This window comes from Myxine glutinosa, chromosome 14, assembly GCF_964187855.1.
Source record: "Myxine glutinosa chromosome 14, kmMyxGlut1.1, whole genome shotgun sequence".
Lineage (NCBI taxonomy): Eukaryota > Metazoa > Chordata > Myxini > Myxiniformes > Myxinidae > Myxine > Myxine glutinosa.
In genome coordinates, this window is record NC_136274.1 from 32,024,197 (window position 1) to 32,040,867 (window position 16,671).

At 42.1% G+C, this 16,671-nt stretch overlaps 1 protein-coding gene across 9 annotated transcripts in view; it reads right to left on the reverse strand.

The window, feature by feature from the left end:
- Positions 1–16,671, reverse strand: part of LOC137439579 (ataxin-2) — a 108,378-nt gene that overhangs the window by 63,549 nt on the left and 28,158 nt on the right. For 8 of the 9 annotated variants that reach the window (XM_068135470.2, XM_068135467.2, XM_068135466.2 and 5 more), the window contains 5 exons: positions 12,806–12,959; positions 6,503–6,624; positions 5,483–5,574; positions 4,182–4,403; positions 3,235–3,410 (listed from right to left, as the gene is read on the reverse strand). In XM_068135470.2, the coding sequence (XP_067991571.1) occupies positions 3,235–3,410; positions 4,182–4,403; positions 5,483–5,574; positions 6,503–6,624; positions 12,806–12,959 (766 nt within the window). The remainder of the gene's footprint in view (positions 1–3,234; positions 3,411–4,181; positions 4,404–5,482; positions 5,575–6,502; positions 6,625–12,805; positions 12,960–16,671) is intronic. The other variant, XM_068135465.2, reaches the window with a different exon arrangement.

The window sequence follows — 16,671 nt, forward strand, 5'->3', positions numbered from 1 at the left end:
TCATCGGCTTCTGATATTAAATCCTTCCTCTTCTCCAATGGCTTGATCTCTGATGATCAATTTGGATTCAGACCAGGTCATTCTACTCTGGACATGTTGCTTCTGCTGTCTCAACAATGGATGGAAGTACTCAAAAAAAGAAAGGAAATCGGAGCAGTCTGCTTTGACATATCTTGTGCCTTCGATACGGTCTGGCATCCCACGCTGCTATCCAAACTCTTCCCTTATGATATCCAGGCTGGAGTGCCTGAAGGCAGTGTTCTGGGCCTTGTGCTTTTTCTGGTCTTCATTAAGTATCTCTCCAACTCTATGGAAAATCTTCTCTATCTTTTTACTGATGTCTCAGCCTCTTCACTCTCTGCAGACCTGGACAAAATCACAAACTGGTCAAACAAGTGGAACATGTCTTTCAATCTTGACAAATCTCACACTCTCACTTTGTCTCGCCAAAAAGACTGTCTGGATAACCCTCCCATCTACTTTCTCAACAATCCTCTCGAAGAAGTTCTGTCACTCAAGCTTTTGGGTCTCACTATCTGCCATGATCTTTCTTTCTTGGGAAAACCACATTTCCAAGATGACCTCCAAAGCTAGGCATCCTCCGTCGTGCAAAGTCCTTTTTAGGCACTACTGAGCTCCTCACCACATACAAAGCTTTCATCTGCAGCTTGATGGAATACTGCTCTCCACTCTGGGCTGGTGCTCTTGCCTCACACCTAGCTTGGCTACACGCTGTAGAATCAAAAGCTTTCAGAATAATTGGTATCTGCCGCAATGAAGCTGATTCTGAGGGACTTTCACTTCCTCACTGCAGGCAGGTTGGAGGTCTTTCTGTCTTCTACCGACTCCTCTCCGGCCTAGCTCCCCCTGCTCTGTCGGTGCTCTGTCCCCCAAATATTCCTGCAGCATGCACAAGATCTGTCAGCAACCCTCTTCTGGTTAAACTGCCAAAATCAAGAATCATTGCTCACCTTCACTCTTTCATTTCTCTTTTTTCCTGCCACTGGAACAAACTCCCGCACTCTCTTCGATCCCACTCCTCCCTCCAGGTCTTTAAAACAGCTGTCCACCACAATCTCTTGTGTTTCCCAATCCAAAACCTTGATCTTTTTACCACTGTTAATTCATGCTAAATCCACCTCCTTGAAATTCCGATTTCTTTCCTAAAGGTCCTCGTAGTTTCCATCTTGTTTAAATCAGGAAAAAAGACAAAAATTAACAAGATTGTAAAAAAGGAAAAGTTGGTTGTCAAATTAAGTCTCAGATAGGACTGAAAATTAACCTTCATTAAATGGGCAAAAGGTGGTCCTACCAATTACTGACCGATCCTAGCTCAAAATGTGCTCAGCCCACCATTTCTACCAAAAAAAATGATTATAATGTGCTGATGTTTCCATTTGACAAAACGATTCTGTAAAATAAAAATCAGAGGGGGAACAGGAGGAAAAAGAGGAGGAATAAGCTCCATTAACAAAGTACCAATTGATCTTGGTATTGCAAAAGAGAAATATTACACTGGCTCTAAGCAAAATAAATAAATAAAATAAATCGGCTATATTTTTTCCTGTTAGTTGAATGTTTTGGCAAGAACTTTTTTTAATCCAAGAGGAAACCCTACCTGTGACAAGGCAGAAGCACAAGGCCTGTTGCAGACGACATTTTAACACCTCTCCTGCAGTCTCACTCCCTCTGCCCTCCAACCCACCCCAGCTACTTTAGGATGCATGTCTCTTGGAGGAACCCTCTCCTGGTTAAATTCCCCCAAATCCAGGCTTCCCACCTCTACTCTCTTGTTCTTCCTTTATACTGTTTGTGGACCACTTTCTGGTGGTGGTTTAATCACCCTCTTCCCTCTGGGGCTTCAAAAGCAGGTGGTGCACCACAATCTCACGTTTGTTTTTAACCTCATTAACCATACATCACTCAAATCCCTTACTTGTAGGTTACTGTGCTTCCTCCCCTCTTCCCTCTTTCTTTTTTACTGTTTGTATAGTCCATTGCTTGTGTCCAACAGTGGCACCGCTGCATGTTGCATGAGAGCATTGGTGATTTGCAAAGCTGTCACAACGTGATACTTGACTATAACAGGTCACAAGTGAATGCGGGCAATTGGGAGAAGAATTGGAGAAAATGAATAGGCAATTAGCATGGGAACGCACGAGCACGTGACTGAGGAATGCAGTCAGCCTGAAAGGAATATGACAAGATGGGAGCAAATGATGCGTCATGTCAATGATGTATAGGAAGTAATTGAACACGTGACACAAACGTGATCCATCAATCCAATTTGAAGAAATGGGATGGGTAAAGGGTGAGAGGGGATCAAAGTATTCAATGTCTAAGCATAACAATTTTCTCTTCCAACCAACCACATTTTATAGCTAAGCAAATCATTTGCATACAGTATAAAAGCTGAATATGGTATTTCCAACCTGTACCATGGCATTCATAAATTGGCATTATTTTATGCAATGTCAAATTACCAATGAACTTTGATGCTATGCAGGGATTATTTACCAGTCTGACATCATATCAACAAGCCAATGAGCAGAATCCTAGAGCTGTGTTTTATGTCCAACCATGCGACAATGGACATGGCATGTATTAAACAGTATCAAGCAAAACTGACAGTCAACAAAACGCTTACTAGCCCAACTTAAAACGCCTGCAACATTGGCAAGCTCACCAATAAAAGCCTTTACAATACTGTACAACCACCTCATACAAGTGGGCAAAAATAAATACAGGAACCAACTAAACAGTTCCACCCCCAACAAAACCAACACATGTTTCTACCCCACCACAAACAAAAAAAGTAATCTAACAAAAATCAAAGTTAAGCTAACTTTGCAGATAATCATTGCAACCCAATGCCAGGATCAAATTTTGGCCAATCTCTGATGTAAGTGTTTGAATGGCAAATGAAGAGGGAGGGGATCAACACAACTCATTGAGCATTTTAAGAAGAAATGAGGAAGGAAGAAAGTGCCCAGTCAATGAGGGTGGAGGAGAATGGAGGTACGGGGAGGGGGAATGGGGAGGAAGCTTTCATGCTTTCAACTTACAATTTTAGCTTAACCACTGCAATATTTTAACCAAGCAAATGAATACGTCAAATAATAAAAACAACTGTGCCAAAATCTTTTTTAAAAATCTTTACACACTACAGTATCAAAGTGGCAAGCTAACATTACTTGGATATATTCCTTTGTATGTTTCTTGCACATTGCTTACCACCAGCAAGAGGCCGTGATTCGAGTATAGGGCTGCCACTCTGCTCAGGGTAGCGATGTCCACCACGATGACTCGCCGATGTCATACTCTGCCGACCGAACTTTGGAGAGTTCTGCCGTAGGCCACCCCTGCCCAAGCCGTCACGGCTGCGTTGATTTGGTGGAACATAGCGGCCCCTGTCGGCACACATTGTATTGTCAGCGTTCAGAGCCAACAATTAATTTTTTTAAAGATTTGGGCTCTTAAATGGGGCTAATGCCCATTTCTGTCCATTTATTACTTTCCAAATTTCAGTGTAATGGATACACAGTGCGTCATTTAAAAAATAAAAATATAAAACAAATAATTGATTCCAAAAGGAGATAGGTGGTGGAAGGGTGAGAGGTGTGAAATGAGCTGTATTTCCCTACCATGCTTCACCTACATTTAAAAAGGAATATTTACAAGAATTTTTTTTTTTTATAATGCAGGACAATGGCTGCAAAATGTCACCTTTAGAATAGTGCTTAAATTGCTCATTTACATATTTTAACGCCAGCTGCCCAAGTCTTTCTCTGACCTTCAAAGTGTTACAACATTTTACATCCTATCCTGTATATCCTCTCAACACCAATCCACTCAATGCAACCCATCTACTGTCTCTCTACATGTTTCTCTTCACTGCTCCAATTACAGGTTGCCGATGGTTCCAACCCACCGTTTTCCCTTCTAAAATCGCTTCCTCACTTCTGTCACACCTTTTTGCAGTCCTCCACACAAGGTGCTTATAAAGCACCAGTTCCTGCATCTTACCTTAATGTCCTACACATTACAGCAATGACTAAGAATGTAAGAAAGAAAGACAGACAAAAACGCACGTGTGCACAGTGGTAAATAACGTGACTCCAGAAGCAAATGTATAAATTCCACCGTCTCAGAAACAGAAGTCTTGCAATACATTTGCTCACCTTGGATGGATGCCTCCAGGACTCTCCTTGTCTCTTTCACTCGAGATTGCTGTGGTGATCCGGCGTGGCACAGCTCCAAACTTATCCTCTTCACTACGCTCATCATCTTCTAGATTGGTGTGTGTACGGTATTGCGTTGTCGCCTCGATTTCTCTTGCCAACTGCTCGGCGCGGGCTTCACGCTTCTGGAACTCCTCAGAGTCATCGCGCTCAAGTTGTGTGCTAAACAAAACACACAAGATTAAAGTAGCAATAAATTAAGTAGCAATAAATTAACCATTTAACAACTGAGCCACTGTCCCAAAAGATTGTTTTATTATGACGGCATGGTACTCTCTCATGGGGCAGTGGTTGGGGGAGAAGGGGGGTGTGGTAGACAGCTTGAAACTTGAAACATCAATACGAATCACGGCAGTGTGGTGGACAGCCATTTCAAAATTTGTTCAAAGCTTGAAAAGTGAGGTTGCATCTGCTATCGAATGAATAACTAACTAGTCTTCTTGCTAGTGAAGTCTTGCGTCGATCTGCACTGGCAGACATCTAGAATGACAGATAACATCAAAAGAAGCCGAGTTTTCGGGAATTAACACTCCATTTGCTCTTTTGCCCTGATGAAGGTTTAATGCCCAAAACATCGGCTTCTCTTTGCTTACCATGGCGGTTAGCATACCGCAATCAATGTCCTGTTGATTCAATACATTGAATCTGCTGTAATTACACGTTTTCTGCGTTATTATGTTTAAATAATGTAAATAAGCTATCAACCTGAAGGAGTGTCAGACCAACTGGGCAAATGCCTACAGGAATGATCAAACAGAATGAAGCACCTGCATGGATGAGTAAACATAAGGAGAGAAAATAAATGCAACACAGAAATAAAAATATATTATCTCGAGCACATAAAACAAACTCTTCGGCAATCTGCTAAATAACTGGAGATGAACCAAATGTATATCTACAAAGTGCATATTTTGTAATTCAAATGCTGTGGAGTTTATTTCAAAATAGCAGAATGTGTGATTTGTTCCAATTCCACATTCCATTAATTGGTTGCTTTTAATAAAATTTAAATTGCATCACGATACAATGCGGTCCATTCAATAAAAGTATCGTTATTCATGTCAGTTAGCATAGCGTGCCGACTTGAGTGTTCAAACAATCAAGGGATCATGCACGACTGTGACAGGGTTTTATAATTTGTGACAACTGTGACTGTAAAACCACACCTTATGGAGCAGAAAATAAGCAAATACTATTGTGCGAAACATCCGTAGTTGTAAGAAGGAAAATCTCAGACTCACGTGTAAGTGGAAAGTGTACTGTCGTAGGTAGACTTCACACCGTAATTCTCTTCATTATACCTGAACATTTCATTTGGATCCCAACCATTCGACTGAAAATAAAAAAGAAAAGCGAGTCAGATTTCAACAGAACAGCAAGATGAAAAGCATCAGCAATAAGAAAAGTGGTAGGGAATTTTAGCGCCTTACAAAATCATAAGAATTGGCATCGACAAAATATTATACAAACAGGGTACCTTATTTTTTTTTTTTTTTTTTTAGATAATTTACCGAAATGCTGAGTATTGCCTATGGTCTAAAAACCATAATGGTAAGGAAGCTTCGAAAAACTGACAAGAAGCAATGAGAAATCAAAAGGGCAAAAATGCATTTCCAAAATTGACTTACCCTATAAAAATGGAGTCGTTTTCAGTGACCTACACCCCTCCCTCCCACCCCAACCAACTTAAAAATTTGTATATTTTTGTATACAAATCTAGGCTCATGGAAGAACGAGGTGTCAAAGGGCAAAAAGGCAACACTTAAAAACTCAGGACTGTCCCTATGCTTAACAAAATTGTGCATTCCTACAAACACGTCCACAAGTGACTGACATACGCTGGTTATAGAATGGAACTCAATGGGACCCATTAAAGGAAATGTGTAGGCTCATAGAAGCCTTCAACACTGGTTTCTTTCTAGTGGTAAAACATGCATCTTAAGCAGTATGTCGCCAATCTTTTCGACCGACATTCATCCTCCTCACACACCCAACCCTCTTACCTGTAGGTTTCCATCTTTTTATTTCGCTCTTTCTTCTCCTCCTTTAGCGTTCATTCATCCACCTGCTTGTTTGTGACCGGGCGTTTTCCCCACCACCCGACTGACAGTATGTTACCATTCTTTCATCTGTCAACTTGTTCTTCCACAAGTCTAAATTCTGTATATAATTATACATAAATTATCTTCATCAAGCCAATGGTGAGTGCAATAAACTGTAGTTGCACCAGGGCAGAAAATATGTTTTGGAAATCAGCACACCACATCAGTTTCGAGGGAAGAATTGTCATCATTGGCGGTTTCTCCTCCCTGCCAGGGCTCTAGCTCCCGATCTTGGTGCTCTCCATTCACCCGCCGGACAATAACACCATCCGTGAAGCCTTCTACACAAAGAAAGGAAGTTTGAGAAACAGTCAGAGCCCAATAAGGGAAAAGAACCATAATCCACACTGAAGGGATATTAGTCTGATAGAGACTGTATTAGTCTCACTATGAGATTTATTCTGATTCTGATGTACCCATACTCTACTACAGAGCATCGGTGCTGCTGAAGCAGTTTCTTGGCAAGGGTTTTCTTGGTGGTTTACCGTTGCCTTCTTAGGAGTAGTTAGGGCAGGAATTTGGAATTCAGCCAGGGTGCTGACAATACCTCACCTACTCTTCGAGGACACCTTGGGATCGTTAATGTCCACCAACTAATGCCGGCATATGGGACGCCAAGTTCAACGTCCATCCGAGGGATGACCTCTTAATGATGACATTAATGAATCATTGAATCACCCTCTCTGTGAAACACCTGGATGAAAGTTTATAGCTGGGCCGAGATTCAAATGCAGGCATACCTTTAGGCTAACTTGCCAGCCCCATTAGATTTATACAGTTAAGCAAATGAAAATTCATTATAATTTTTGAAAAAGAAAAATACACACCAGAGTACATTCAGGTGTTTTTTTGTTTTTTTTTACTTTTAGCTAAAATTTTAGCTAAACTTTTAACTCTTACATGAGCCTCGATCTTGTGTATGAAAAAAAATTACTTTTAGTTAGCAAGTTTAACTTTTATACCTTTGAAAAAGTCCAAATCAGATGGTAGTCTCAAACAATTTGTGGTGATCAAAGCCGGCACACGTGGGGATGAATCATCCAATGTAGTCCTTGAGCCAGACCAAAAGTAATGCTCCGGCGGGGGGAGTAATTCTCATTATGATTTTCCATTAGACCAATGTCTCAAGTGTCAGAAAAGGTGTGATGGACATCTGAGAACGGTAGCTTAGTGCCCGGATGGACGCCATCTTTGAAACCACCCAGCTCGAAAATGCCCATTTGGTGGGGTACATTGTTGCACGTGTATCTGGACTTCTATACTAGCTATCGATGTGCGGTTGACGACTAAATATACGTCCGATGTGTACCGTCTAAATAAAAAATAATATGAAGCATTTTGTTTTAGATTAATTATTATAAAAATCAATTATCGAAAAAAAATCATATATTTTTCAATATTTTATTATTAGACTTGTACTTTTTTTAGTGAAACAACACTGGTATGATTTTCCAAATTATGCAATGTGCTACACCGTTTATCTGTCTATAAAAATAACTCAAAAACTAAAACATATCATCCACCACGAGTTTACAACAAATAAATGTAAAGAGGCATAAAATGACTTAGGCCGCCGCTGGCATTATCTATTCTGACGATAACGCAAGTTAGGAATGTCGTACGGAGAGGATTTTAACACCATACGATATCTAATAAGCAGGCGGAAATTGTTACATAGGAAATCTGCACTTTGGTGGCCATCTTGGATTTCAAAATGGCCGCCAATTATATTAATTATTCATTACTAGAGTTTGGAAAGACGTATGGAGCTGATTTTAACACCATACGATGTATATTCCTAATAAGCAAGCGGAGGTATCATTGAACATGTCATGTTTTAGTCAAATAACACCGGTATGATCTTCCAAATTATACATTTTGCTAAACCGTTTATCTGTCTATAAAGATTTTCAGGCAATTTGGCCTGCATTATAATAGAGAACAACATATGCTATACAATATACAGTGCACACAAAGTTAATCATCAGAGTCGCCATCAGAGTCATTGGCATCCTGAGCCACGATAGCATCATCCTGCACCATGTTGGAGCATCCCTGCAGCTTACACACAACAGTGCACTTCAACCCATTCAGTATGCAGGAGCAATCTGACGGTCGACACGTCCTTCTGCATGTGCATGAGATGAGATTCAAGACGACATCTGGAGTTGGTAGACCCGCCATCCATCGGATTGTGAGCGAACCGCCATCATCGAGTTCCCAACCATGTCCTGCTGATGGTGTTGGGACGTCTGGTAGGTTTTCAAGGCTGCGTCGCCAGATAGCTGCCTGATAGTTGGCCCTAAGCGTATGCTGCATCAAGGAGTCTTCACAAGGCGGCAATTGTCCAGATTCGATCTGGCCCTTCTTTGCACAGAACATGTGATAACGGAGCGAATTAACACCGACGATCTTCGTGTTCTTGGCATACAGCTGACACGTGAAGGCCTGAATGCTATTGAAGACGTCTGTTGGTACATTCCACGAAGATCCCAGATCTGTGAATGCTTGAAGATACAGCTCATTCGCTTGCACAAGCTTCAAAGCCTTTATCTTTCCTTGGCTAGCCAGAGCACTCACAGTGTCACACCCGCTCCATGCATGAAGCCCTGGCAATGCACTGCAAACTCCAGACCCCAATACCGCAGCCAACTTTCCAACGTCGATCATTCTGACTCGAACCTTTGTTCCTCGTCTGATGAAGAGCTGACTATCGATGGTTCTGCTGAGATGAAGACTGATGATCAGAACGTCGGTGTCATCTGCCACTAAGATGATCGTCTTGTAGTGGGTAGCGGCGTGCTTTGCGTGGAGAAACATACGCGTGTCTGCTTCCTCGTGGCTACATTCGAGTGCTTGCACCAACTTCCACCTATCGCGGGTCAGTACCAGACATTTTTCACCACAGGTGACATACAGTGTTCTGTTGCCTAGCTTTTCGCGATTTGTTTCATGTTTCCACGACTCCGCCAGAAACACAACCAGTTTCTCCTTTGTCTGGCTGCAAGCAAGGAGACGCCGCCAGTTCATGATTTTGTGTGCGGGTCTGATCTCGCTGAAACTGATGCCTTCATTTGAACCGCGGTTCACACGCTCAGCTGCTTTGATGGATTCTTCTGTGTATGTGTCAAAGACAACATCGATGCGCTCACTGCCTTGACCAGCGTGAAGCGCTGCAGCAAGGATGCGGTCAGATAGTTCTTCGAACGTGTCGTTCTCGCCATGCATCTTTTGTATGAGAGCCATATTGATCGACATCTTTCCATGCTATTTCGGTCGCCTTAGCAAATAGTGTCTGGTCTAGCACCACCGGTATACGCTCAAGCTGAAGTGATGACATGATGTTCAGAGCTTCTCTGAGGATTTCTTGCACTGTTGCCATATCTGTGGCAGGCGCGTTTATAGTCGGCAGGTAGCCAACTACATCTTCCATCACCTGAACACGATCTCTAGTCATGATGTTGAAACCAGTCCACGAACTGATTGTCTGGTCGCATGGTTCCAGCATGCGAGTCATAATCCATACGTGATTTCGGCGCTGCGCAAGGGATGTTGCGCCTGCAAGAGTGTCAGAAAGATCTGCAGGCTTGATTGCAGGTGGGCCCTCTCGTTTCCCACCGCTGTATATTGGAACTAAATCGCTGGATGACGGGATAGATCGCTTCTTATCTGCTTTGGATACTGCCGATGGAGGTTGGGGCGGCAAACACGTCTGCGACTTCGGTTGGACGATGATACCGTTGACGCGATGCGATGTTCCGCCACCACTCAGCGATTCCTCTAGCCTGTCGATGTTATCGAATGCTAATACAGTCGGGACCGAAGGGTGCACATGTGACGGAAGTGGTACTGTATCTTTCTCCACACTTGCTAATTTGTCTATGCATAGCGCTGTCTCGATTTCTTCCAGAACTGTGTACGAACATCCGTGCCCGAGTCGATTCAATATTCTGATGACCTCTGTATTACCGGTGAGCGTTTTCATGACCCACGGAAGTAGGACATGCTTCGATGTTCTGATGGTACCCCGGTGTACAGCATTGATGATATATTGAGCCATCGACCATACCAGTGTGTCGGCACGCGCAGAGCTACCCCCACTCCCGCAAATCAAAGTATGCAGAAATACACGAAGAGAATCTGGTATCTTCACGTAATCTGAAGTGAGTTCTGCTGGCTGAGGCGGCCAACGTTCATTGTAATGAGCATCTTTGATCTGGTGTCGCAGTGAAGTAGCTGCACGCACAATGTTACTTTCACCGTCCGTTCGTTCAAATGCTTTCACTTCTGCTTTCAGGTTTACGCACTCTGCAGCAATCTCTCGCTTTGTCAGATTATCGGGCATCAAGTATACACGGTGTTTCACATTGAAGAAGATGAACGATTCTCCAAACTCTCTTTGTAATGTGCGCTGCAGATTCTTCTTGATGGAGTCACGAACATCAACTGAAAATGTATCTGAAGACAGGATATCTGTTGCAACATCAACTATTGGAACAATCCTCGGGTTCAAGAACAAGTCAGTGCGAATGAAATTGAATATACATCGTATCATTTCTTTTTTCTCGATATTATCTTCAATGTCAGTTTCTACTTGAGGTTTTTGGGGCCGTGTGTAGTTTCTATAGCAGGAGAAGTGGTAGTGAGCCTCAGCTGCAACCATATCTCGTGTAGTCAATGCCAAAACTCTCTCATCATTGCGAGCTGTCGCAGCATCTCTTATTGTCTTATCTGCTCGAAGTTCAACAGCCAAGACAACTGTTTCACGGGTACGACTGCCTTTTATGAATTTTGAAGCACGCTGGCAAAAAATGCATTTATCATCGTAGACCGTTGAAGTTGATCCTGTCTCTTCCCGTGATGATCGCCGTCGCACCGCATCGCCAGTATCAACTGAAGAACTTCTAGCTGCATTGGTCAAAGTAGCTAGGTGGTTTTTGTGAGTGAAGTCTGATCTACAAGCCCTATGGTATAATATTGGAATATTAGGAAGTTCAACTGCGCCTTCTTGGACTAGCTTTAGAATTGGATAAAAGTTTCTAACTGCGGCTGCGTCACACAATGTCTTCCAAGAACTGTTGCCCGCTGCCTTGCTTAGTTCAGAGAGTGGCGACTTCTTGCTGCACAGGATGCACGTTCCGGACTCAGGTTCAATCTTCGCCCGTTTCGCTTCGACACCGGCCATCTCAGCTGAAAGAACAAAAAGACTGACGTTAGATTACTCCGATATCCGAAAAGCTCGCCAGCTTACATAGACATACTCATCCAAGTCAGTGAACATGTTAGATGGCGCCACAATACAACTCTATAATAGAGTTGTATGTGGCGCCATCTAACATGTTCACTTTTAGTTCTTAAGCCACCCCCCCCCCCCCCCCCCCCTCAGAAATTAATCAGGTCACCGCAACAAATCTCAGACTGAGATATAGAATATAGAATATAGATATAGAATAGACTGACGTCACTTTCGGCACTGGGTTCTGTGGGTTGATTATCGGCGGGAAATTCCAACTGACATAGTTTCGGTTTGTGGAAAGTGCATGTCTTTTCATATATTTTTTGTGTAAACTCGTGGTGGATGATATGTTTTAGTTTTTGAGTTATTTTTATAGACAGATAAACGGTGTAGCACAATGCATAATTTGGAAAATCATACCAGTGTTGTTTCACTAAAAAAAGTACAAGTCTAATAATAAAATATTGAAAAATATATGATTTTTTTTCGATAATTGATTTTTATAATAATTAATCTAAAACAAAATGCTTCATATTATTTTTTATTTAGACGGTACACATCGGACGTATATTTAGTCGTCAACCGCACATCGATAGCTAGTACAGAAGTCCAGATACACGTGCAACAATGTACCCCACAAAATGGGCATTTTCGAGCTGGGTGGTTTCAAAGATGGCGTCCATCCGGGCACTAAGCTACCGTTCTCAGATGTCCATCACACCTTTTCTGACACTTGAGACATTGGTCTAATGGAAAATCATAATGAGAATTACTCCCCCCGCCGGAGCATTCACTTCAAAATATGGCCGGTTGGCTCAAGGACTAATGGGGTACAAAAGCAAAACACGATGATGCCTTTTTAAAACAACAAGAAAAAAATTGGCATCTCACTCAGCATCAGACGGAAAATGGCGTTCTTTCTAAAAGTAATTAAAGTAACTAATTTTTAGCATATGTAAATCAAGTAAGGGATTTACTTTAGAGACAAACAAAAAAATAAGCAATTCTCAGGTCTCACAAATATCAAGCAAATTCTACTAGCATGCCAAAGCACATGGTTTCAAATAGGCACCCACACATCGTTTTCTACGAAACACAACCACAAATGACCTTCCAATTATGTGAACAATTAACGTGTAGAAAACTTGAAACATTTGTCAATCTAAAGAGATTTTTATTAGACGCTGCATCATAAGCGCAATGCAAAAGAGCAAACCTCCCAGCACCTCGTGCAGCGAAGTTAAGATCAACATCCTTGTACTGCATCATGACATAATCGCTTGGGTTGAATACAATGGTGTCCAAAATCTCCTCAACTCGTGGTCCTAGTGGTGAGATATCAGCTTTCTGCTGGTGAGCTGCTTCCAAAACCAGCTCAACCTAGATTCCATGAAAGAGCAAAAAAAAAATATATAAAATTCTATATTATATAAGGTACCAAAAAATAACAAACATTTAAAAAAAATTAAAAAACAGAAAGAAAAGAAAAGATATCGAAAAAAAGATGAAGAAAATATTTGTTGTTGATTGTCGATCTACATCACTGTTTTTAATGTGGATATGAATTGTTTTTAATGTGGATAGACACAGAATGGAAGGGCCGAGTGTCCTCTCCTTGTGGATATATACAGACTTGGCATTTAATATGGAATATTTTTTTTTTTCTTGACTTGGGTTTACTTTCTTAACTCAGTATATCAATCTGGTGAGTTTCTTTTACACTTTGGTGATTTATTTGTTAAAAGAACCATGTCACTGATTGTCTCTCGCAGCAAGAAGTCAACAACAGGATTATATCACAGGTGGCGTGGCAAAATGTACGGACAGGTGCATTTGATGATTGGCTTCACAGTCGGGTATACAAGGGTTGTTGCGTTCTGTATTAGTGGAAAACAACTGCTGCACGTCTCCAAAAGTTATTGCCGCTTCCTCTGGAGATGGTCCGTCAACTCGACAATGCTGTTTGTCATGGAGTGGTGGCTTTACGAAATTCCGGCATGAAACAGCGTGCTATTGCTCGGCAGTATGGCATCACTCAAGGTCAGGTGTCAAAGATCCTGAAACGAAATGCTCAGAGGGGTGTCCCTACTCCAATACCGAGGCCAGGACGTCCCCGCAGAACCACAAGGAGGGATGATCGCCAGCTGCACCGGTTAGTCCGCAATGGCCGTACCAAGTCAGCTAATCGGCTTAGGGCTGAGTGGCAGCAACTGACAAATGTGCCTGTATCCAGAAGGCTAGTCAACCAACGACTGGTTCAAGCAGGCTATCGTGCCAGGCGTCCCCTGAGAAAGCCACGCCTGACCAGACAACACCGCCAGCGCCGATTGCAGTGGGCCAGAGAGCACCGTCAATGGCAGCCAGGACACTGGAATCACGTGACCTTCAGTGACGAGTTTAGATTTCTGGTCTGTTGTCAAGATGGCCGCGTCCGAGTGCGCAGACAAGTGCATGAAGCCTACAACAAAGATTGTATAGTGCCAAGAGTCCAAGCTGGAGGTGGTGGGGTGACCGTTTGGGCTGCTTTTCATGCAGGGGGAAAAACTGACCTGCTTGTTCTGAATGGAAACCTGAACCAGTTTAAGTACAGGGCCATTCTGGAAGAAACATTGCTTCCATTTGCTCGTGCAGCCTTTCGAGGAAACTGTCTTCCAAGATGACAATGCACGGCCTCATCGTGCTCGCATGATCCAACACTTTCTTGCTGACCGTGGTGTAGAGCATATGGAGTGGCCTGCCATGTCCCCGGATATGAATCCGATAGAGAACTTGTGGGCAGAATTAACGCGTCAAGTCGACCACTTGAACCAGCAGCCGACCTCTGTGCGTGAATTGCAGCAGGCTATTGTCACTGCATGGCAAGCGATTCCTGTCCAAACCTTGGCAAATCTCGTGAACAGCATGCCTCAACGTGTACGTGCTCTCCTGAATGCTCGTGGGGGTTACACGAAGTACTGAACTGTAATTTTACTGTCCGTAATCCCAGTCATCATTTAAGTTTTGTTTTTGTTAAAAAATTTTTTGGCTAATGTGCAAAATAAAGAGATACTTCTGGAAAACATACAGAAGTTTAACACAGTACTGTCCATGAATTGAGTTCGATATCAGTTTTCATCACTTTCAAGGATCAATTTATTTGTTTCGAAATGTCAAATGTGGTTTTTGTTTCTTTTAAAGGTCACATTAACAAAATGCAGAATAATTTCAACATAATTCCTATGAACTTTTGGTTCTAAGACATCTTGAAAAGTAAGTTCACCCCCACAAAAAAAATATTCCATATTAAATGCCAAGTCTGTGTGTGTGTGTGTATATATATATATATATATATATATATATATATATATATATATATATATATATATAACCTTAATATTGCTTCTCAGGGCACTTCTATGTTTTAAAATAAAGTTTAAATTATTTATCAATTCCTATAACAGATTTCTCCAAAGATCCCTATCCTGCACTGACTGCTTCCCAAAGTTCTGGCAGACAGCTTGGTTTCAGCCTTTACCCCATCTATCCAGCATACAAATCCTCCGATCTTCCACAGCAACTCCAGGATGTAAGTGCTCTTCCAGTAACGCCCTTCTAGTTAAACTTCCAAAATCCAGGATTATTCCTCATTTCTCCTGTCTATGGAACCATCTTCCAGAGGCTGCTCTGTCTCGCTCTTCCCTCCAGACTTGAATCAAGACTTCAAGATAGCTGTTCATCAACATTACAGATACCTTTAGATACCATCAACACAACCCCCATCCAAAACCATCATCTTTTCTACCCAGTGAAAATAGCCCCCCCCTATCCCCCCCCCCCCCCTCCTTGCAAAATCGCAAATTTCCGTTTTTTCCTTCCTGAGAGTTTGCTTCTGTATCCATCTTTTCTACACTCTGCATCCCCCCCGTACCTTTCATTCTTACCGGCATCCCTCGTTTGTCCTTCCTCATATTTTGACCCTCGGCTCTGCCGTTGATGTTTTCATTCTCTTTGTACTGTTCCTTTTGTTCTGTTGTGTCCTGATCCACACTGTGTTACACAGCTCTTCCCCAAGACTTAAATTTGTATACAAAAAAAAAAGAGATAAAGGAAAGAGATAAAGGGAATAAAAATTAAAAGGTCAACAGTAACACCAAATTCACTTCTGGGTTAATCAGCATAACCAAAATTCATGCCAAAAAATTCCTGAAGAACAAACTCGATGCGAAAAGCTTAAAATTTGCTTTGAGCCAGCCTGCCAACCGATATTCTTTGAAAAATACACCATGCTTGACAAGCACAATGTAAATGTTCTGTGGAGAAGAGTGAGAAATAGGGGTAGTTGTGTTAGAAAGTGAGTTGGACTACAAAACAGAATCATCCAGTTAAAAATATGAAGGATTTTTGGATGCTGGAAAAGTATGTTTTTGGAGACATCTGTAAAAACAAGCCATGCAAGGCAATGCAACCCCACAACATGATGAAATTGGAGGACATGATGACATTACCTTCTGGCCAGGAAATAGACCCTACACCACTAGGTTGCCTGTTGGGAAACTTGATCAACCAATTAGGCAAAGTATAGACGCTACATCACGGGAGAGAGATCTCTTTGCCTTGTACGTACTTTGTGCGAGAGCATGCCATCCTTCAGATAGGGACGTAAGTAAAGCTAGCTGTCCCATAAGCATTTGAGTTTTGGATGATAAAGATCCCACAATATGTGGAGAGTTCATAAAATACAAGTTGATGACAATCTCACAGCCAATTCCCTCCCCATCGCTCAAATGGGATATGCAAGTAAATTATAAAATGCACGGAGATGCAAAGCTTGATGAAGGTAAGAGTAACAATGGGGTTGGTACATCGAGGATACATTTATAGATCAAGCTATCAGCTCAGCTCCACTTAACAGTACAGGCATGATAGATTAACTGGTGACAAATACTCTCTTCCCATGTCCAAGTTTCCTCGTGTGTGCAATGTAAATGTAGGGTATATTGTAACAAAACTTGCTGACTGACACACACACACACACACACACACACACACACACACACACACACACACACACACACACACACACACACACACACACACACACACACACACACAC